The sequence below is a fragment of the Poecilia latipinna genome, unplaced genomic scaffold (genome assembly GCF_001443285.1).
Source record: "Poecilia latipinna isolate Pla-1442-1.1 unplaced genomic scaffold, P_latipinna-1.0 Scaffold1001, whole genome shotgun sequence".
Taxonomy (NCBI): domain Eukaryota; kingdom Metazoa; phylum Chordata; class Actinopteri; order Cyprinodontiformes; family Poeciliidae; genus Poecilia; species Poecilia latipinna.
Window position 1 is genome coordinate 86386 of NW_015113617.1, and position 23048 is coordinate 109433.

General features: G+C 37.7%; 2 protein-coding genes across 4 annotated transcripts; one reads left to right on the forward strand and one right to left on the reverse strand.

Annotated features, from left to right (window-relative positions):
* The first annotated feature begins 1185 nt into the window (after positions 1 to 1185).
* ncl (nucleolin) lies at positions 1186 to 7989 on the forward strand. Of its 3 annotated transcripts, none has more exons than XM_015050605.1 (16): positions 1186 to 1358; positions 2342 to 2437; positions 2533 to 2641; positions 3136 to 3267; positions 3570 to 3929; positions 4125 to 4268; positions 4422 to 4505; positions 4601 to 4724; positions 4934 to 5070; positions 5185 to 5311; positions 5526 to 5662; positions 5813 to 5942; positions 6274 to 6416; positions 6645 to 6771; positions 7128 to 7396; positions 7538 to 7989. In XM_015050605.1, the coding sequence occupies exons 1-16, from the start codon at positions 1341 to 1343 to the stop codon at positions 7600 to 7602; spliced, it is 2202 nt and encodes a 733-aa protein (XP_014906091.1). In that variant the 5' UTR covers positions 1186 to 1340; the 3' UTR covers positions 7603 to 7989. The 3 variants fall into 3 exon arrangements, with proteins under 3 accessions (XP_014906091.1, XP_014906092.1, XP_014906093.1); XM_015050606.1 differs by having other exon boundaries at positions 4425 to 4505; XM_015050607.1 differs by having other exon boundaries at positions 4125 to 4263; positions 4420 to 4505.
* A 6834-nt stretch (positions 7990 to 14823) lies between these two features.
* On the reverse strand, positions 14824 to 21112 carry b3gnt7 (UDP-GlcNAc:betaGal beta-1,3-N-acetylglucosaminyltransferase 7). Its single transcript, XM_015050609.1, has 2 exons — positions 20898 to 21112; positions 14824 to 18540 (listed from the first exon to the last, which is right to left on the reverse strand). The coding sequence occupies exon 2, from the start codon at positions 18537 to 18539 to the stop codon at positions 17286 to 17288; it is 1254 nt and encodes a 417-aa protein (XP_014906095.1). The 5' UTR covers position 18540; positions 20898 to 21112; the 3' UTR covers positions 14824 to 17285.
* Positions 21113 to 23048: the final 1936 nt, after the last annotated feature.

The following is a 23048-nucleotide window of genomic DNA, read 5'->3' on the forward strand; positions in this document are numbered from 1 at the left end:
AGAAACTTTGTCTAACTCAAAAGTTTTGAATTACAACTATCACCACCTTTAATGTACAGGATGTGTGCGCTTAACGTAGACAGCTGCAAACTGTCACAGACGGCCCTCAATCTGCAGTTGTCATTCCATCTGGACAAGTTAATAAAATAGTGGACCAGTTGAGACAATACTTTAAGTTTTGCACCTGTCTCGGTTGTATACAGCTAATATGTATCACATGAAGGAATTTTTAAATATTTCTGCAACAAAAATGGTATCAGCCATAAGGGATAGCAACCAAACAAATTTGTTTATAAAGAATATTGATAATTTGATTTCAGTAATAAGTTGGCTAATTCAGATTAAGATGGAGAGAAATTCCAAATTCTGAAATAATATTTGAAAATACCTCAAAGGCAAATCATATTTTGATTAATCATAGTATTATTTTAATATTTTTGACAAATGTAAAGACACTGTGTAGTAACTTAAATGAGTTGACTTACATTCACATTTTTGATCAGCTTAAATAAACACATATTTCAAAGTATTAATAAATTTCCATGCTGTCAAATGCCAAATCAGTTTTTTATACCTGTTTTAAAGTATTTGTACTAGCATAAAAGAAAAGTAACAAAAAAAAAATCTAATGTAGACATTTGACTCATGGCCGCTGGCGATGATAGTCAGGCAGACACTTGATTACCTTTGATGCTGTTCTTCAACTTTTTAATATGTTTTGTCCCTTAACAACGCTCACATTTTTTAACCGAATTAAAGATAAAATAAACGTTTCAAAAAACGAAATACAACTCGAAGAATGAGATCAGTGTTTTCTCCACAGTAGGCGTACACCACGTGTAATGACGGTCCATAGCAGATGGTTAAATCCACGTGGTTAAAACAGCTGCATAGGTTTAAACGACGTTTTGTGTAGTTTAGCAAACTGGATTTTAAAACTTTAGCACTGTTACACCATCAGTAGAACTCTGCTAATATTTGAAAGTGCGTATTTTGAACAGATTCGCAACGCAACGCGATAATTTTGATGTTACACAAAGAAAAACTTGAAATCGTGCAAAAGATTTCACTTCTCTCTGCGTTTGAGTAAATTGTACGTCATACGCAACGCCCACGCACGATGGGAACACTACAGCTTGTGATTGGTTGATGCAGGTATGTGGGCGGGTCGGCGTCATAGCGTAGAGCAGGAGAGAAGCCGCGGCTGCGACCTATCTGTCTTTTTCCAGTTCAATGTTCCTTCGAGCAGACACAACCACGTGCATGTACTAGCAGTTTAGTTATCCGTCTTTACACATCGAGATTCCAGTGTTTCATTGAAACACACAACAGCAGTAATCATGGTGAAGTTAGCAAAGGTAAGATAAAGTGTTTTTTTAAATCTTTTTAGATTGCGTTGTATGAGCGCGCGCTTGTGGTAGATTAATCTGTTTACGCACGAGGCCCTTACGCTAAAGTTGTTGCGTTTTTAAGAAAATTACACGCTAATTCACAATAGAAATATGGGCTAATGTGCTAAAGTGAATCAATGGGTTATGAAGAAGTTTTTGCAAGTCGCCTAACTGCTCGTGTTCGGTTTATTTTTTCCGTAAATAACGTTGATCCTCTGTCGAAATAGCCGTGGATGTGGCCTAGCTCGGCCTGCTAACTGTAGTCAGCTTTCCACCATGGTTCTCGCGCGTCTCTGTTTGTGCAGTATCTTTTAGTCTTCGATAAAGGTTAATTTCAACAACTAAGCCGTAAATTGAGACTAATATTGAACTTTTTTGTTTTACCTGTATACTTGGAAGCATGCGCTATGCTAGCTCAAGCTAGCTGTAGCTTTGGTCGCGTTTTCAGCAGCATTTTTCCCCCCACAGCTTGCAAATTAAATTAAATTTATATTTGCTTTTCTAGAGATTGTGTGTAGTAGCTTTGTTTTTTGTGTAATTTATTGCTCCTAAAAATCTATTAACCCATTTGATTTAAGCTTAGCCCATATGTTAGCTGGCCTGCCTCATGAGTCCCACGTGGGTGGGTGTACGCTGAGTGACACACGAGGCGAGCAACCAAAACCGAGTGTGTATTACAGCGTTCCAACGCGGATAACGTGACGCTTGATTGTTTTATTTGATATAATTAACATTATCATGGTCTATTTAACATAATTTTTGGGCACCAGTTTATATTTTTATTTGATAATCTGAAAGTTGTACATACAATTGAAGAACTGTTTTCCATTGTGAATAAGGTATTTGTATTTCAAGTTGATTCTTTTACTAAGACAAATGTATGGCAGTACTTTCAGTAGTTTTTTTTTTTTTTAATTATTCATCAAAATGTGCTATTGTTTCATTTTCAGGCAGCAAATCAAGCTCAAAAGAAAAAAGCCCCCCCACCTAAACAGGTGGAGGAAGAAGAGGACTCTAGCGAGGAGGACAGCAGCGAAGAGGAAGAGGTACTTTCCACTATGATTTCGGTTTTCTTTTTTTCTTTTACATTTTTAATTTATTGGAGTGAAATAATTTTGACATGTTTCTATTTTGCCATTAGGCTCCTCCAGCTAAGGTTACAAAGAAAGCAACTCCAGCAAAAACTGCAAAAGCTGTCAAGAATGGTGTGACTGCTAAGAAGGCTGAAAGTGATGAAGACGACGATTCAGGTATTGCTTTGAACATCTCAGTATTTTTTTTTTCACTCAATAGGTAATCGTAACACCGAAAACCCTAAAGTACAAAAATAGCATAAATTTCTTTTTTATGTCTGTTACCCATCAGCCTAAAACACTATTTTGCCTCCAGTTTTAGTGTTCACATATTTAAAATACACAAACTCAGTTATTGAAGTTGAGGCTAAGAATCAGTTTGTTACACTTTCACAATACTATGAAATTTTCTTGGAAAAAATCTCAAAATTTTAGGATCGTCTTTATCACCCCTACTGTTTTAAAATCAGTTGATGGAATTGTTTTGGACATTTTTGAAAACAGGATTTGTAGCCGTTTTCGGACACACTTGTACTATGGATGCTTAATCTTACCATTAAAGTGTTTTTGTAATTTTTCCAGTGTTTAACAAAGCATTGCAGGTTGTTTTTATAAGGGGATTTAATCTGAAACCGTTGTCTAAAAATGTGCCATGGTTTGACAATCTACAGAAGAGTCATCCGAGGAAGAGGCGCCACCACCAAAAAAGGCGCCTGCAAAAACTGCACCTGCAAAGGCAAAAACGACAGCTAAGGCAGCCGCAGCCAAAGCCGAGGAGTCAGATGATGATGAAGACGATGACGGTATGTGGTGGTGGAGTTAAAGCAAATGTAACTTTGTTGTGCACGTATACGTAGGACTTGGAAATTTTGTCAAAATTGTCCCTACACCCTCCATTTCTTGGCATGCATGGGTTTGTTCAGTACTCATGTGTGTTATGTACGGAGGAAAAGCAAAGGCAGCGCTATGTCTTCGGTGCCGGTGCGTATTTAATTGTCTGCCGGTTCTATCCTCAATCGCTGTGACACTGTTTACATTTGCATCTTAGAATCTTTACCTTGTACAGCTACGATTAATATTAACACCTAGATTATTTTCTGAACAGATGAGTCTGAAGAAGAGGCGCCACCTCCCAAGAAAGGAGCCAAGGCAGCTGCAAAGCCTGCCAAGGGTCCTGCCAAGCCCGCAGTGAAGACTAAACCTGCAAAGGAGTCTTCTGATGAAGAGGATTCTGAGGAGGAGGCTCCGCCCCCTAAAAAGGGTGCTCCTGCTAAGCCTGCAGCAAAGGCACCAACCAAGGCTGCTGCTAAAGAGTCCTCTGATGATGATGACGACGAGGAAGATGACGAGTCAGAAGAAGAGGCCCCACCACCCAAGAAGACCCAAGCAGCCAAGCAATCAGCAAAACCAGCAGCTAAAGGACAGCCTGCTGAAGAGTCGTCTGAGGAAGATGATGACGAAGATGGTAAGACCAGGCCTGTTTGCTTTAATATTAAATCTGTACATTACTACATTGTTGTGATGATTACAAGGGACTTAATACTGATCATGTATGATGTCACCTTTTCATATATCTGATGCAGGTTAATTGCTTTTGGTCATGTTTGTTTTTTGGGGATTTTTCCACAATGAAATAAGACTTAATGTTTACATTCTGCAGACTCTGAGGAAGAGATGGATACCGCTCCAGCTCCTGCAGCCACAAAGGCAAAGAAAGCTGGCATGGTCAAAGCAAAGGAGGAGTCAGAAGAGGAGGAGGATGATGATGATGACGATGAGGAAGACGATGAGGAAGAAGAAGAGGGTGAGTTTAAGAACACATATTTTCTTCCCTGCTGAAGAATAAAACCTGTATTTGGTTCTGTGGGCTCTAGATTTGCCTCCAGTTTTCTTTTTCTTCTTTTTAAATATTTATTTTTTGTGCCATCAAGTTTAAAATTCTTTCCTTCCTCCACAGACGCCCCAGTAAAACCTGCAAAGAGAAAAGCAGAAGGCAAGAAGGAGACACCACCTGCTAAGAAAGTAAAGTCAGATGGTGAAGGTAAGGAAGGATTTTATTGAAAATGTGAACTAAATTTCTGCTTCACATCGAATGCTGCTTCACATAAAATAATGAAACTTGTTACTTTTTTTTAGGGCTCAGTTTATTTGTTGGAAATTTGAACTGCAACAAAGATTTTGAAGAGATCAAAGATGGGCTGAGAAAGTTCTTCTCAAAAAACAACATCGAGATCACTGACGTCCGGCTTGGAATGTCAAAGTAAGCAGCTATTTTGAGTCATTTGTGCTTTTTGTGGAATGAACTGGCAGTATATTGTGTCAGATTAAAGCTTGCACATTTTAAACTTGGGCACATTGAAGATTTCGGTTTTGTGGCCTGAATGTTTTACCAAAGAGAATTTATTAAATGGAAGACATTCTCTTGTTTTGGACAGTGTTAAAAGTGACATGTGTCTTTTACCTTGGTAGGAGATTTGGCTATGTAGACTTTGCAAATGAGGACGATCTCAACAGAGCACTGGAGCTCAACGGCAAGAAATTCATGGGTCAGGAGGTGAAGCTGGATAAAGCTCGCAGCAAAGAGAGCTCACAAGAGGGCAAGAAAGGTAACAATTCTACCTTCTTATAACCTTTATTATGTGGGTTTCGTAGCTATATTACTTTTTTGGGCTTTTTTTTTTTTTTTTTTTTTTCTGTTTCTAATAATACATGTTTTTCAGAGAGAGATGCTCGGACACTGTTTGTAAAAAACCTTCCTTACTCTGCAACAATCGATGACCTGAAAGAGATGTTTGAAAGTGCGGTTGACGTTCGGTTACCACAAGGCCAAACTGGTTCAAACAGAGGGTAAGCCATAGTTTTTCATAATTATAATAAGTATAATGTTGTGTTTTTTTTTTATGTAAGTATCTTGAGTTCTAAAATGTGACTGGCCAAAAATCTTGGAAACAAAGATTTAATTGCAGTGGCTTGTTGTATTTTATACATTTAAAGTGTACGTCGTGAAGCAATATTATCACCACATGTCTGGTCTGCAAAGTAATTTTTTTTTTTTTCACAGCATTGCCTATGTTGAGTTCAAAACTGAGGCTGAGGCAGAGAAGATGCTGGAGGAAGCGCAGGGAGCTGAGCTGCAGGGGAGATCCATCATTGTTGACTATGTTGGAGACAAGAGCCAAAAAGGAGCAAGGGCATCTGGTAAGCTTTAAAAAAAATCATACCAGATTAAATGTGTCCATCTTATTTATGGTGCAGCTGGTTTGCAATATGCAAAATATTCATATTCAACAATGTAAAGGGAAATGTTCTCAACTGTATTCATCTCACCACTTTGCTCTTGTCATGCAGCAGGTGGCGCTGCCAGCAAAACATTGGTGGTGAATAATCTCTCCTTCAGTGCCACAGAGGAAGTGCTGCAATCCACTTTTGAGAAAGCCGTCTCTGTAAGGATTCCTCAAAGAGATGGACGGCCTAAAGGGTAAGCATTGCTGTGACAACTTTTACTGAACCTCCATGCTTAAAGAGCTTTCCTACAATAATAATTTGAGCACACCTTCTCATGAGCTCCTGTTAATCTGATCTATGATTATACATGGATTCGCACGAGAAGCAGAGGCAATGCACAGTCAGAACTGGCTTTGCCCTATTTCTATATGGGTATTGACAATGTCTACTGTGCTACAAGTCAATGCTTTTGTAATTTTCAACATGGATTGTTATTGTAGTTGTCGGCACTTTTTGTTTATTTTTCTTTCACATTTGTGTCAAATTTTTTTTTCTAAGGTTTTTTTTTTTTTTTTTTTTTTTAGCTTTGCTTTTGTAGAATTTGAAAACGCAGAAGATGCCAAGGAAGCTTTGGAAAACCTCAACCACACAGAAATAGAAGGTCGCTCCGTCCGGCTGGAGTTTAGCCAGAGCAGCGGTGGAAGAGATGGAGGTAGAGGAAACTCAGGTACATATCTACACTTCATTTTTATATTTGTCTTAACTTTTCATTTTCCTCTCACACAATTGGCCTGGCCAGATATGATGAAAACTTGATCTCCTGAAATTTCTTGAAGATTCTAAGATAGTCAAGTCCTGATCTGGTCTTATAGAGTGGGCTTAAGCTTCTTAGAACTGTTGTTTTTAAGGACAAAATAATTAACACTACTTTTTTTCCCCCCCCTTCTTCTCCAAGGTCCAACAAAAACTCTTTTTGTCAAGGGTCTTTCCGAAGACACAACAGATCAGTCTCTCAAGGACTCCTTTGAGGGGTCTGTGGCAGCCAGAATAGTTACAGACAGAGACACCGGCGCATCAAAAGGGTACGTTTAATAGAAACAGACGTTCTCCACGGCTATTGGATGCTTCTCGTGAGCACCTATCTGTCTAATAGTGACAGTGTAAGGATTCGCATGAGAAGCAGAGTGAAATCACAGTTAAACAGACAGCTTTCTAGGTGGAAGTTGTCCATGTCTGTTGTGAGACAGTTCTATTTTCCCTGATTGAAATTTAAAAAGAGTCGAAATGGTTTCTCACAACTTTTAAAATGTAGCTCAAGTTATTGAATGTTGGGTTTCCTCATTGTTTATTAAAACACTGTGAGCCCTAAAGTTGAGCAAGTCTCATAGTCTATGGTTTTGTGATGATTTTATCAGTAACCCAAGGACTCTCTCAACAGTTTTGGTTTCGTGGACTTTGATAATGAGAGTGATTGCAAGGCAGCAAAGGAGGCCATGGAGGATAGTGAAATAGATGGCAGCAAAGTGACTCTGGACTACGCCAAGCCAAAGGGTGATGGCGGCTTCCGTGGAGGCAGAGGTGGCGGCGGCGGAGGACGAGGAGGTTTCCGTGGAGGCCGTGGTGGATTCGGTGGGTTCGGCGGTCGCGGTGGCGGCGGCGGCAGAGGAGGAAGGGGTGGACGCGGCGGCGGACGTGGAGGCTTTGGAGGTAATCTTTAGGAATATTTACTAAGGAGAGATTGCAAGGTTGTCATGTTGATTTCATACTTGGATCTTGAATTTATCTGCTTGATGAGGTTTCATTTTAATGATGCTTGGTGGTAAAATGTTTGCTCTCTCCTCATTTTAGGTGGAAGAGGTGGCGGCGGATTTGGAGCAAAACCCCAGGGGAAGAAAATCAAGTTTGATGACTAAATCTTTGGTCTATTTTTTATGTTTTTCAATGGACTCTGGCTTCATCGGTTTTCAGAGCCTTTGGACATTCCAGAAAATGTCATAGTTATATTTAACTGTAAAGGGGCATTTTAAGCCCTTTCTAGACCTCCCTCACCTACTCTACCCTCCTGTGCCAGAATGGTACTTCAGACCTTTTCAGCTTATGTGCTACATGTGAGAACTGAATGTCCCAAATGCAGACCTGCACCTCTTTTCCTCCTAAGGTTTTTTCAGAAGGAGTAATATGGAATATCTGAAAAGCAAGTTTGTGTAACAAAAAGCTTGTTTTGTCAGATATATTGTGTAAATTTAAACAGTTTGTATGTTTTCATTTTACCTTTTTGTAAAAAAGAATTTACACTTGTATCTGCTTTTATTTTGTTTTAGTTTTCATTAGTTAAGTTTTACTGTGAAATGATTTGTATTTTCATGGTTCGCTGAGTATCTGTCACGGTTCTTTGGGGATAAGTAAGTTATGGATGCAAGGCCACTGTGTAACAAAACATGTATTGATTTTTTTTCTCCATCTCAAGATTTTCTCTTGAAATAAAACCTCATAGGGCAGTCTTTTTAATGTCATCAAAATTAAATCTGCAGTCTGTCTGAAATTTAATGGTTGTACAACTGGGCAGTCATAAAATACCTTTACAGTTGATGTTCAGAAAAGTTTTGTTAGATGCCTCTTCAAATACTAATCAACACATTTAGGGGGAGGATCCTCTAAATAACATGATTGTTCTTAAAATATTAAATATCCAAAGGTTTACGTAGATGGGTTTCTCCAGAGTCTGATGTATGGAAGTTAATGCAAATGATTTACAGGACTGGACAAGTATCAAAGAAAATTAAATTTTATTCTGTTAACATCAAAAATGTCTAGTTAAAAGTAAACATGGGCCACAATTTTTTTAAAATTAGAGATCCTTTTTTATGCACTTAATATGCTAAACATGCAAGGTTATAATAAAACTAATAAACTATTAATTGTAGTAAAGGATTTGTAAATTTTTTGAAAATGTTTCATGTCGTGACTTTAAGACGAGCACATAATTTCCACATATTTTGGACTAAAATGGAAAGTTTCTGATTTCATGGGTCAGTGCTTTTCCATTTTTGGGCTAAATCCACAACTGTACCATTTAAATAATTTAGAAAGACTTGTGGTTTCTAGTTTCCTATCCTGAAGTGACTCATTCACTTCAGGATAGGATAGTTAATCTATTAACTTGATTCATTTTTTATTTACTACTTCATATTTGTCCACAATCTCCTTCCTTTCATACTTCTTTCCATGCACCTTTTTGTCCTTGGCCATATTCTCCTGTTATGTCCTTTATGCCTTGCTTTTCATTTACTTAATATGATTTATTTACTTTTCTTGTTCTGCTTCCCTTTTTTTTATTTTTTTTATTTTTTTGCTTGGGTCTTAAACTTTGTTTCATTGTATCATATTTGTTTCTCCAATATTTCTTCTCCACCTTGCTGGTACTTTTTAAATGTCCATTTACAATTCCTTTCCTGAATTCCCTTTGTCTACATTTTGAGTTTTTATCTTTAAAACCTGATTGGACTCTAGAAACATGTAGGAATCCTCATGGGTTAATGTTTTTTTTTTGACACACCCCAATTTATTTTAATTTCTAACTTGTAAGCACAACTGTTAGTGGGGGGTGGGGGATCACAGGTTTCCTTCACTATTTTGGGAAACGGTGCTGGAAAAGTTGTTGGAACAGTATACAACCTTTTGAAATGGACCTCCTTAAAGTTCTTGGTTCTATGAGTTTGGTTGAGTCAAAGGTTTCTATAAATTATACATTAACTATGTTTTATGGAGGAGGGGTTTACCTGATTTCAGGAATTAAAATTAAAAGGGTAGACTAAAAGATTGCTCAGTCATAAAGAACTGTATATTGGGGAGGCACTAGGCAGCTAAAAGATGATTCTTATGAAAAACAGTGTTGAAGAAAATTATATTTATCTTTAATTTTTGACATAGGGGAGAAGTTCAGATTATAGTATAACACAAAAAGGGAGTGAATTGTTTTCATTAATGAAGAATTTAACTGCTTGCCATGGTGGTGCCAAGTTGCAGTTCCAACATGAAGCTGATTGCCTGAGGATGAGCACATTTCTGTGCATCTCCCATGATTTATTATATTTATGAAGCCTGGCAGTATATACGGCTCCAATCGATTTACAATAAAAGTGACTAAGAAGTTAAAAGTAAGATTAGATTTTAGATAAGCTTTCTGACCCCTCATGCTGACTATCAGGATTCATTTATGCAGAAATTCAATGCAAAAGGAGCTTTGAAGTACTTTCTGCTACAAGCGGATAATTATATTAACCAGGAGATGGCGCAAAAGAGTTAAGAACCTTGTTTTAGGAAACATCCATCCATTTTCTGTACTTGGTGTCTCTGTGCCTATTTCCAGCGTTAAATAGATGAACTCTAAACAGATTTTTTTTTTTCCCAATTTATCACAGGAATAAACCTAAGAGCAGATTAAAGTGACTGATTTAATTAATTGCATGTTTTGGCCTGTAGGTCTACACTGGAACATCTAAGTACAACAAGCCAAGGCTCTGAGAAAACACAACTTTGCCACGATGTTACTTCTAAATATGTACAACCTTATGAAGGTGCTAGGGGGAAAATCAACAATGAACCCTGCAGGTAGTAGTTGTCTAAATCATGAACAACGTTCAGCACTAGTGTGTGATATCAAAGTTATATCAGTTGTATTAGTCCATAAGATTTGTTAATCTGCCAAATCAAATGTATGCTAGCTTCCCAGCGCATCTCTTGTAACAGCCTCTGAGACATAGCCTCTTGGTGTGCAAGTAGTTTATGTCTCGTGACTTTAATAACCTTTTTACTTTTGAGGAAAAGTTGCATCGCCACTCCTACCTTCATGTTTCTAGGAAAAGAGGTTGACATTAGATAGGTAGTGTTGACCCAGAGCTCTTGGCAGGTCTGTCATGTCAGTAATACCATAGGACAGGGGACAGCTGCAGAAGTCAGCCACGCAGATGAACAGGGATCTTTGTTGCTGAAGGTGCCTGGGCAGAGACCCTGATGATGGCACCAATGAATAACTCCATTTAGAGATCTGCTGCCTCCTCTGTATCACTGACAGAGGTCTACTATAACCTGTGTCCATTCTTTTCTGTTTCACCTAGAGACGCTGCGTCCAGGTCAACACTTTAGTCACTTTCCCGCTGGCTTCTTTGCTGTATTTGAAATAAATTAGAAAGTTCTGTGATGATTCAAATGCATTTTTAGCAAATTACTAAATAGTGCAAATGCAAAAATATTTACAAAATCCTTGAACCTTCTCACATTTTGCTACGTTATACTCTTGACAAAAACTGAACCTCTGCCCAAGCCTAAAGACTTATGCAACCCTTTAAAGATTTTCTTTCTAAATTACTCTGTCCATCAACTCTGGCAAGCTTTTGTTTCCCGCTAAAGAAAAGTATTCCCACAACATGATGATGTTTTCTCTATGTTTTCTGGCTTTTGACAAACTCTAACCAGAGTTTCTAATTGCTTTTGTCTAACAATGAATTTAATTTTACCATTTGTCCACAAACCAGATATAACTTTACTACAGTTGGACCTGTCACCAGCTCAGCTGTTTGTTTTTTTTTTTTTTTTTTTTTTTTTTCATCTCCTTTCTCTTGGGGGTCCTGCTACTTCTCTGATTAAGGCCCAGCTTAACTTTGGGTGAACAGCATGTCTTGTTACGTTTGCAACTGTGCGCCATGCTCTTTCCATTTTCGGGTGAAGATGAAAAGGGTATGGCACAGTAATAAATAAAGCTTTGAATTATTCAAAGCTTGAAATAGCTTTCGCCTTGTCTGGTTAGTTGGTGTTCACAGTGATGTTTGCTCACTAATGTTACCAAACAAACCTTCACAGAAGGTTCTGTGAAACCTTCACGGCTTCACAGAACTGCTGTGTTTATACTGAGATTACATTACATTCTGAAGAACTCTATGTACTAATTAAGAGACTTCTGAAGGCAGTACATTTTACTTGAGGTTATCAGATTAAATGGAAAAAAAACATGCATGCTGTGCTATTCATGTTCTTATTGGTTAAAAAGAAAGAAAGTTGAAAACAATGTTGATCTATTACAAAAAAATCCTAATAAATATAACAGTTTTAGTTCCAACTTAATAGCTGAAATGAATGTTGAATATAGTGTGATGGAATCTAACAGATGGTAATGGGAATAGAGAAGAACATCCATTTGTTTTCAATTTGTTGTAGTTAGTAGACAAATCATGGCTTTCTTAATTTGCTTCTGTCATAGTGATGATCAGGATAAACAATGATATTCCTTGTTTAAAGCTCTGTCAGTCGTGGTGCTCTAGAATGATGGAGAGCTATTGTGAAAGTTTGCATCCTCATCCAACTGACTTTGCTATCAGACTGACATCAAAGGCTCCTTCTAATTAGTGCTGGCAAACACAAAGCTCTGGCCTGGATGCTGGTTGTGTACTTGCTGACACAGACAAACATCATCACTGGAGTGAGAAATTTTCACCAGAATGTACAGGACATTCTGACAGCTGCTTGATGAATCCGTTCTGTCACTTTTCCTGATTCCACTTATGCTTGAAATTGAGTTCCTTTTTCTTTATCATGAAGCAAAAAGTCATTTTTTCAGGGTTTTTTATCTATTTTTTTTTGTCCTGGTTTATTGGCTTTCAATGTAGCTGCCACATGCTTGGAAAAGGCTGGTAAGAAAAGAGTCAGTTGTTATTGCTTTTCATTTGCTTATCATTGATTTTAATTTATACACATCTTTGACTTGGCTTCTGTTTTAGAATATGTTAATACAAGAACAATGTTGTTTTCCACGTTTACTGTTCAGCATTTTATGCATTATATTTACAATATGAGCGAATACAGTGATTTTTTTTTGTGCTGTACCTGAATAATGTATTTTTTATGCCTTTGAAGACCATATTATAAAAATTTAGCTTAAAATGCATAAATAAATGGATTTAGTTTGTAACAAAAAATTATTTGAGATGGAAAACCATATGGTTGAGAACATGAGAGCCATTTCAATTTCTTTCCATTTATCTTGTACATTTCATCTATGAAACACCATGAAACATTTTTTTTTTTTTTTGTGAAAACATTATTCAATCTCAGCATCCATTTTTCCTTATCTTCTTATCTGGGAATGTTTGCCCACTCATGCAAAAGTTTTTTGAAGTATAATAAATTGTGTAGACATCTTTTGCTCAGCACATTGATTTTCACATAGTTTTTGTTCTAGACTCTGGCTAAGCAACTCCTAATTTTTAATTTTCAATTTGAATTCTTTGCGTCAAACTGACTTTTTTTTTTCTGGAACTGTACGTTATTTCATCCACTTTGTTGAAATCAATTTCACTTGGAAAAAAAAAAAGTAACCCGAGAACATGATGCTGCCACCCCGATGTGGGCGTGGTGTTCTTTGTTTTGTTCCAAACATGTCTTTTAGTCATAACTCATGACTTTGTGTGTACTTTCATCAAACCATGATGCATTCTTTCACAAAACTTTAGCCAGGACAGCATGATTTTTCTTTTTTTTTTTTTTTTTTTTTTTTTTCATAACCATCCTCGTCACCATAGACATATTGAGTGTACAACACATTGTTGTTCCAAGCAGAATGCGTCCAATGCTTGTTGGAAATTCCAGCAGCTCCCTGCCTGTTAGTATCATCCCAGATCAGTTTTTCCTTCTGTGTTTTCAGTATTTTAGGGAACACATGCAGTTTTGTGGTGTCATTGTTTTTCCATATTTCCATTCATAATTTATGTCTGTTTTCATTATGCCATGGAATGTATGTATAAAGCATACCTGACTGATGTTTTTTAAGATCACTGAGCTCCATTGTAGCATCTTTGCTAACTCTGCCGTCAGCTAAAGGATGCTAAATGGGAACATTACAGAAAGTAAAAAACCTGAAGTTTGTTTTGGGTTCATCTGATTCACAATAATTGATTAAATGTATAAATGTATGAAGACTAAACCTGTCAGACGTTTGGTCAAGCATGCAGTAGTCTAAAGATGTGCCCACTTATGCAACCCTGTATGCATAAGATAATAAAACTCAAGGGCAAATACTGATGACTTATTAGCTTTATGTTAATCTTTATTGTCTAGTTCTACTTCTGTGACGCAAAAGCAAATAAAACAAAGATTAGTTAAAAATTAATACAAATTAATTTTTAACTAATCTTTGAACAGACCTGTTGAACTAAGACAGGAATAGATTCTGATTTGAGGAGCAGGCAATATCAAGCATGCACACTGTGCTTTTATTCTTCAGCATGCTCAGAAAGAAAGAGTCTCAAAAAGCAGAGAAACTTTAGATAAATTAAAGCATGGTGCCCTCTTACGCAGTAACCACCCTCTGTGGCTTGTGTGTGTTCAAGCAAGAAGCTGACTTTCGTCCCACTGCCTACTACTCTATGTTTTCTGTAACCAAATTCCACCCTCATCCCTTTAGCTCAATGCAAATTCAAATTCAAACCACACTACTAATGACATTCTTGCAGATTTATTCACTTTTTTCTCTAATTCAAGATTCTTGCAGTGCCTTAATAGAGACACAGTACATGATAGGCACACACTTTATAGTGTTGGACCTGATAAACCACGCTAAAAAATCCAATAAAAGAGATAAATCAGCTCAGAGGTTTGACTCTAAATCATTTTAACATGTCTGTAAAACAAGAGATGGTTCAAGGAGATAAACTTTTAGCTACTGGTTAGACAAGCGCACTCTCATGAAACACAATCTAAAGATATTCCCATTCCTGTGTTCCTTCTTTTGTACTTGTGCCCGAAGGGGAAGGTATTTCTTTTGTTATGAAAATCTGCTTTGACATTCATGACTCATGAGTTTGCTGAAAAGACATACAGACAAGAACACTCAGCATACACAAGACAGAATGTTACATCGGAAGTCTGAGACGTTTCCCTCTGGTAACTTCATGAACATAGAGGTTTGAGCACGGGTTTGACGAATTAAAAATACGTTTGTGTCCGTAATTTCTCTGGCGTAAGTTTTGCTATGTAACCTAAACACTCACAGTGACGCTGATCTCCTTTTATTAGGTGATATGATCTGAACTTGCACTGAGATTTCAGGAGCTGATAGACAAAGATAGCCAATGTAGGACAGATTGATCGTTAAGATTGTGAAAAGGTTTATTTACAGAAAACATCACTTGTACATACATTGTATGTGTGTATATAGAAATATATACACACGTGTGCGTCAGTATTACATACATTTACATGACTTAGTCTTAATCACCACCCACTACACCCCTGCCACCTGGGGTTGTAATCACAGAAGTTTACATTGTTACATTTAAATAAATTCAAGAACTCCCACATTTGCCCCCCTTCTTTTACTGGGGGGCAACAGATGCCATACAATCGTACCAGCAACAGTTTGAAATTCACAGTGTTATTGTCACCTCCCTTTCATAAATTTATGTCAAGTATATCAGCACTTAAATCCACAGACTTAATGTGTGAAACAGGTATAAAGATGTTTTTTTTAAAGTTATATATATATCCAGTAGACCTCTAGATTAAACCAGACATGTTCCAAAGCAACAGATGTTCTAAAGGTGGCCATTGATATTGAAAGAATATGCCTCAATATGACACACTGAATATTTTGACATTTCTGCAATTTTGAAGTTTCAGAATAACATACATAAGGCGCTCAGCAATGTTTAAATGTTCTGACTTTTTTTTTTTAAAGTATTTCAGTATGATCTCTAAAATATTGCATTTATTCAAAGTAAACCCAGCTATATATATCCAATTTAGATATTATTTAGGGTAGATAACATAGCGATTGAAAAAGTAGCCAATTTCAAAGCATTTTTTTTTCTTGCTTTAAATCAAGTACAACCAAAAAACAACCTTGGCTCGCAGTACACTAACTTAAGTAAGACATATTTATTTGAGTTTAGGTCTGTTAAATAATTTATTCTTTCACGTTTCTTAATTTTATATTTGATCTGTTTTCATTTAACAATGACTGACATAAGCATAAATCACGCCCGTATGGTGCGCTGTCTTTGTCCACAGAAGTTGGATTTTCTGAGTTCCTAGTTGGAAAAATGAAAATAAAAATCATAATTTCAACTCAAAAAAGTCGGAAGTAGCTGCATAATCCAGAGTTCTACGACAAATACATTTCTGTCAAGGCTGAAAGTATAAAATCTATGAGCAACTCTGATAGTTTGTCTCTCCTTAAACCAGTCAGACCATGTTTAAGGAGACACAAACAGATCACTTAGTGCTGTAAAATCCATATCTCTAAACAACTTCCTTTATTATTTGAACACTTTTAGTGGAGAGAAATGCACAGCTTTGTCTTACGTTTCCCATAGTTAGCACCAATCCACCTAATAATTTCCACCAGTTTTCCAACTTGTCACTAGAAAACACTCAAGTGTGATGAAATTTTCATAACAAATCAAACGCACCACCACACCACTTTAATTTAATTTCATACAATTGTTTTTAGTTTTTTCTTTTCAAATAAATATTGTTTGGGTTTTATTTGACCTGCTTTAAATGACTCAAACAAAACTCTGAACAAAAACTAAATACTTTACATTAAACCAGTCCAGCTGTATTATAACATATAACAACATAACTGTTTTGCCTTGAAAGAAAGCCATGTAGCTATATTGATTAATGCAAGTTAGGAAACTGGTTTGTTGTTTTAATGCAGTTGTTTGCTCATCTGAAACTCCAGCATTTAGCTTCTATTACCCAAAAGGAGGCAGCTCAGAGCATCTAGCTGCATGCTGGAGCAAAAGCAACCTTGATTTCAAATGAAACATTTGGGTCTTTTACTTAAACATAATGCAGTCATACTTTTTTCTTGAACAAAGTTGCTCTAAAGCAAAGTTAAACCCCCATTTGTTTAGAGTTGTCTTTGATTATTAAGTGGATGCAAATGAATTCTAGTCTGCACTGCAACTTTTTACTTTTGCTGCAGTAACATAAAGCTTCTTTTGTCTTTGCTCGTGGCGTTTTGTTTTTGCCATGTAAAGCACTTTGAACTGTGTGTTGTTGCTGAAATGTGCTATGCAAGTAAACTTGATTTGAACTGCTTTCCGATGTTGCAGCAAATACAGTAAAACATGTTTTGATAATGCACCGTGTGTGCTTTGGAAACTTAAGTTTATAATTAGTAATAATCTAAAAGAGAGGACAGTGGAAGAATTGTTGTTTGGACCACAAAAAGGGTGAGGAGTAAGTCATCTATCATTGCTTGTGGCACAGTGAGGCCATTTTTGAACATTTGCAGCAGAGCCTGCAGCTGCATATTATCAGATTAAAAATGTGATTGGGGTAGATACTGTCTATGAATATGAACACTAACAGAGTTCTCAGTACATACATATAAACCCCACAATTCTTTATGAACCTTTAAAAATGGCAATAATTTACTTGGACAAATTAAAAACGCTCTTCGACTCTCTCCAAAGAGTCATAAAGGAGAGTTTACTTGGAAGTTTGCTTTGTTGCTCGCTGCATTTGGCAGCATTTCCCTTTGGTGCTCTCTGTGGTAAAGTTCATCTACAGGGTTTCGTCTTTAACTCTCCCGGAGCTATAGGAGTTCTACTTTCTTCGAGCAGTTCAGTTCACTGTTGACCAGATGCCACATGCGCATGAGGTCCGACGGGAGGAGCTTGTGCACTACTATCATGTTTTTGAAGAAACAGGGCTCCCGGTTCATTTTACTGTTTTTGTTTTTCACTAAGCCAAATGTCTTGAAGGCATTGTGTTTTACAGGCGTGACCTGCAGCGCTTCCAGGCACATACCCAAGAATACATCGTCAATGGGGTAGATCTCAAGGGTCTCTGCGGCCCAGTGAAGCCTCCTCGCAAGCGTCCCATGCATGAGAAACCCTCCGCCTCCGGCATACGGGGGGTAGTAGGTTTTATTATAGAGAGCATGAGGGATGTAATATTTGTTTTCCTTCTTTCGAATGGGCTTGGCCTTGAAAATCACATCCCCTACAAACAGGTTCTTGTCATGGCTGCTGCCTTCTAGAAACTCCAAAATGTTCTCCACACTTACAAAGACATCATCGTCCCCCTTGAAGACATACTGCACTCTAGGGCAGTAGGTGTGGAACCACTTGAGAAAATGAGTCTCTTTAAGTGTCAGATTGAAGAAACTGTCTAAGAAGTCCCACTGAAGAAGATCTCCATAGATATAGTTCTCATACTCTACAAGTTTTTGATGATTAGCTCTTTCTTCAACATTTGAAGGCGTACCAAGCAGGAACAAGGTTTTTATCCTCTTCCCGTCCACCACCTGCTCCTTACCCCAGGTTTTTCGGATGACTTCTCTGCGGTCATGCTGGGTGGCCACCGATTTAATCACCATGAGCAAATAAATCTCCCCCGTGCACTTCTCTGGGTGGTTGAGAATCATAGGGAAAAAATGGCAGTGGCGATAAAGCATGAATTGCTTGAAGTTGTCCTCAAGCGCCTGGAACCAAGCCTGGCTTGACAGGTTGAGGTTGGCGCTGCAGTTGGAGCTGGTCACGTCCCAGTTACCGGGGCTGGTGTCGTCGGTAACCCCGGGCTCCTGTGTGGTGGCCCAGGCTTTGGCCTTTGGCTTCTGCCTGCCAGCCTTCCAGAAGCTCTTTAACCCCAGGTGCAAGCTAGGTCCCTCCTCTGGAGGGGCTCTGGGTCCATCTGCCGGGGAGGCGTGCATACGAGCCAGCCTCTCTAACTCAAATGGAGTCCCCATGTTGATGCTGCCTCTCTGGACAATGGTGAGCGCCACCACAGCCAGGAAGAACATGGCACACACCCTCTTGTACACTCTCCAGCGATCTCTGTTGTTCATTCTATAGGAAGTCAAAAATCACATACAACGTTAGGATTTGTTAACAGTATTGAATCGTATATTTTGATTTGAAATGTAGTATTTGCAAAGTCAATGAGAGGATCAAACTTTTTTATGTCTGTGTAGATTACAATGCCTTGCTTAAATACCATTTTTTTTACATTAAAACCACAAACACTCATCCACTCATGGTCTTATCCACGAAAGGTTGTGGTGGTTGCCTCAGGACACCTTGGATCTGGTGCCAATCACAGAGCTACACAGAGACAAGCAGACCAAATAACCACACACACTATACCTAAAGGTAATTTAGAGAGACTAACTCCTCACCGCATGCAAGGGGTGAAAATGCAAACTCCATACAAAAGGCCCCAGCTCAGGGTTCAAATCCAGGACCTTCTTATTGCTATACAACAAGGTTGTACCACCATGCACTGAAATGATAAACTCCTCTTTATCTATTTATTTATTTTTTAATTTTGTATAATAGACCAGCAGTAAGGATAAATCAGCTGAAAATAAATTTATATATGGTTATCAATTTTTTTTTACTAAGAAAAAACAGAATACAGTGGCATGAAAATTTGTTCAACCAAATGAATCTGATCTATCTAAACACAATTCGATGCAAGCATTTGTCCCATGATCAGTAAATCCATATGTGTGTAACTTAATCTCAGTATAAACAAGCTGTTCTGTGAAAACTTAAGAGGTTTGTGAGGGAACATCAGCTACTAAATCGCATAATGAAAACAAAGGAACATACTGGACAGGTCAGGGATAAAGTTGGGACTGTTTAACAGAGACAATCATAAAAACAATGTCCTTAAGCCTTGAATATGCATTTTTACATGTTCAATCCACCATGTAAAAATGCAGTAAGATTAGCAAAACTACAAAACCTACTAAGACATGTCTACCTAGAATGAAAGGTGTGTCAATGATATTAATTGGAGAAGCGACCAAGAGGCCTGTGGTAACTCTGGAGAAGCTGCAAAGATTCAGAACTCAGGTGGGAGAATATGTTGACATGACAACTGTTATTTTTGCACTTCACAAATCTGGCCTTTATGAAAGAAGATCAAGAAGAAGAAAAGGCAATATTGAAAAAGGCCAAGAGACATTGCCTTTGCAGGCCATGTGGGACCCAGCAGTTAAGGGAAAAAAACTGTGTACAGAAATGCATTAATGGAATACAACTGAGCAAATTATATCCACATATAAGAAAAACTCAAATGTTCAGATCAAACTGAATCTGTTGTAAGACTTAAAATGTCTGTAGACTCCCTCTGTCTTTCAGATCTTTTGTTGTAAAACCATTTATTCATTTCTCTGCTCAACAAAACAAATTGAGGTTTGTGGTTGTAATGTGACAGTGGGTATAAATACTTTTGCAAGGCATTGACAGCTTGAAAATAAAACATGTTATGAGTTTCCTGCTTATTTGGAATACATTTTTGAAGCAAACAAAAGTTAGACTATAATATGTAAAGAAACCGTTATGAGTATCTTTTTGTAATAAGTCAGCAAAGACAGCGAAACCCTGAATAAAGTGCATTTGAGCAAAATCAGAACAAAAACAGAGAGAAGCAAACAATGACAGATTGAAGAACGCATTCTATTTTACATATTTTTCCCCCTTTTGTACAAAAACAATTAAGATTACCACAGTGGAAAACTCAGCATGGAGTCTTTATAATCACACCAGTATATAGGTCTTCTGGAAGAACATGTGGAATGCGCTGCAGATTCTCACATTTCCAAAATGTCATCCCGGGGCTCCCTCTATTCGCGACCACTAAGACAGTGGGCCCCCTTACCCTTGAGGGATTCTTTCTCCTTCTCGCCTCTTAATTATCAGCCAGTTACTGAATGTCAGCTGGGAAATATATAAGTAAAAAAAGAAAAAAAGAAAAACATATAAAAGAAAACCCCCCATAAAAATCCGAGATAAGTATGAGAGGCTCTGTCTTTAAAGAGATGTCTTTAGTTTTCTGATTAAAGTATCTTGAAACAATAAACCAGATGTGGCTTTTTGAAATTGCAAAGAAGAGGAAAATAAAAGTACTTTAAAATAGTTTTATTGATAATTACAGATATTTGAAATTCATTTTTAAATCAAATGTAGAACGCTGAACACCTGCTCATATGTTATACGTGCAATAATAAAATGGTTTTTAGTTTTATTTAACTAACGATGAGGTGTCCCAGTTTCATCTGAATGATTTCCGCAAAATATGGCTTGATTAATCTTTTACATATTTTACAGAAAGTCAGCTATATAACGATGACTCTAAGCGAGTGAATTTACTGATTACAACGTTACCATAAAAAAGGAGGAGGCGGGGGGCAACTTACCTGTTCTGTCTTCTGCTTTAGACGATGAGATCGCTTGACCAACCGAGCTTTATTGACTATTTCTAAAAATACAACAGGGTTTCCGAAAATCCGTGAGAGGCGAATTGGTTCTGATTAAGGGTGCAACTACAGAGAAAGCAGATGTGCCATGCGAAGCCGCTTCTCTGCGCTCTGATGTCTGCGCACCGTTGCGCGGTCACAGCTCAGGAGTGCCGCGCGCTCTGAGCCGCTTTTAAAGGCTCTGCTGCGAGCACGTGAAGCAGGATGTGGCAAGTGAAAGAGCAGTGCGGCCACGCAAGCAGGGCAGTCAATCACAAGTCATGCTAAAGCCTCTAAAGACAAACCAAACATTGTTATGTTTAGATAACCAGAGAGGGATTAGCAGACGTGGAGTCCTGAACTAAAAACCAGGAACATTAACTTAAACTGAGCCTTTTTAAACACCATGGAGCTTGATAATAGTCATGATATATAAAAAATTAAGCAGGTGGTTATTGGTATGGCTCTCAGGGATGCACTCAGCTACATCTATCTATCTATCTATCTATCTATCTATCTATCTATCTATCTATCTATCTATCTATCTATCTATCTATCTATCTATCTATGTTTGTCTGTTCATCTGAAAAGCTGCGCAAAAAATGTCTTTATTTATTTGATGGTTTTTCTTGTTGAATGATCTCCATAGCAATAGTATGACAGTAACATTCATGCAAGAGTAGGAGGTCAGAAACATTCTTGCATCAGAATTAGTCAATCAAATAACATAATGCCAGGTATTTTATTGAAAATCTTCCTTTTCCTCCTTCAGCACATTGGTGTTTTAGAACAGTTTCGAGGGAAACATACATATAATGTCAAGATAGTAAATCAGCACCTTGTTACCACTGCTGTGCTGCCATGCAATCAGACACTTTTATATTAGTCTGGCTTTGCAACATTTACATTTGCTTCTGCTGTTGTTAGTACCACTGCATGTTAGAGAGGGTACATTGTACTAAATCTTAGATTCTTAGATAGGTGACAGAACTGGCTGAATGTTGTATGGGGTTCTTTACACCAAATTTCCCAGTCAGGCTCATCGTCTGTCAGCCACAGCACCATGAAGGTAACTTGTATATTATCAGTATTTGACCTTTACTTAGTAAACCAACAGTGGATTCCATAGAGTTCACATTTTCGACATGCAGTTTTGTTGAGAGGAGTTAACATTTTACCTGCAGTAAAAAAACAACTTTCATTAGCATGTTTTGTGAGTAGTCTCACTGGACTAACCTGAAGGTTGAAGTGGCAATCAGAGCTGAGCCAACGGCAAAGCAAACACTCAGCCATTAAACCATTAAACTGCTGTCATGTACACATTGTGTCTTTACAGCCAGCCCTCTACATTTTAATGCTGTCCTGTGAAATTTCAAGGGCTCTTGGGGACTCCAGGTTAACAGGGGTCCTAAGCAGCTGCATATAGTGCTTCAGAGCTTCATCATCTTATGGTTGGAGCCAAATCTGTAAGAAATCTATGCCAAAAAATGCCAGTCTTTTTTTTTTTTTTTTGCACTAGAACAGTTAATTGTGATTGTGTCTGCCACCGGCTCCTCCACGTTTAGAGCTTATGTCTATACATCAGAATGTTTTATTTAGGATGATAAAGTTTCAGAAACAACAATATCAATAAATGGCACATTTTGGTTTTAGTCATTCAAGGCAGCTCATGATCTGTTTGTGGTTTTCAGTTTTCCAATTTAAAGTTTCTTCACTCAAAAGAATTATTTGAGTAGAAATAAGTCAGCTGACTTCGATAACTAAGTGTCTCTCCATCTTTTTGTAGTGTTGGGGAGGAACAATAAAAACTCCCCCTGCTTCAAAACAGATTTTTTTTTCAGTCTAACAACAGCTGTGATTCAAAATCCCTCCTTCCTTTCCATCTCTCTCCATTTCCTGAATCCAACCAGCCATCCTTCTCAGGGCCATGTGCATCCTGTTAGCTGCTGGTGATGTTTTTTCCCGTTTTGATTTTTTTTTTCTTTTTCACCACTTCTCTCTTCTCTGTTCTGGAGAAGAGAGAAGTGGTGATGGATATTGAGGTTCCTTGTACTTCCTTAGCAGATCAGAAAGAATTAGTCACTGAAGACAAACAAAGGCATCAGCCAATAA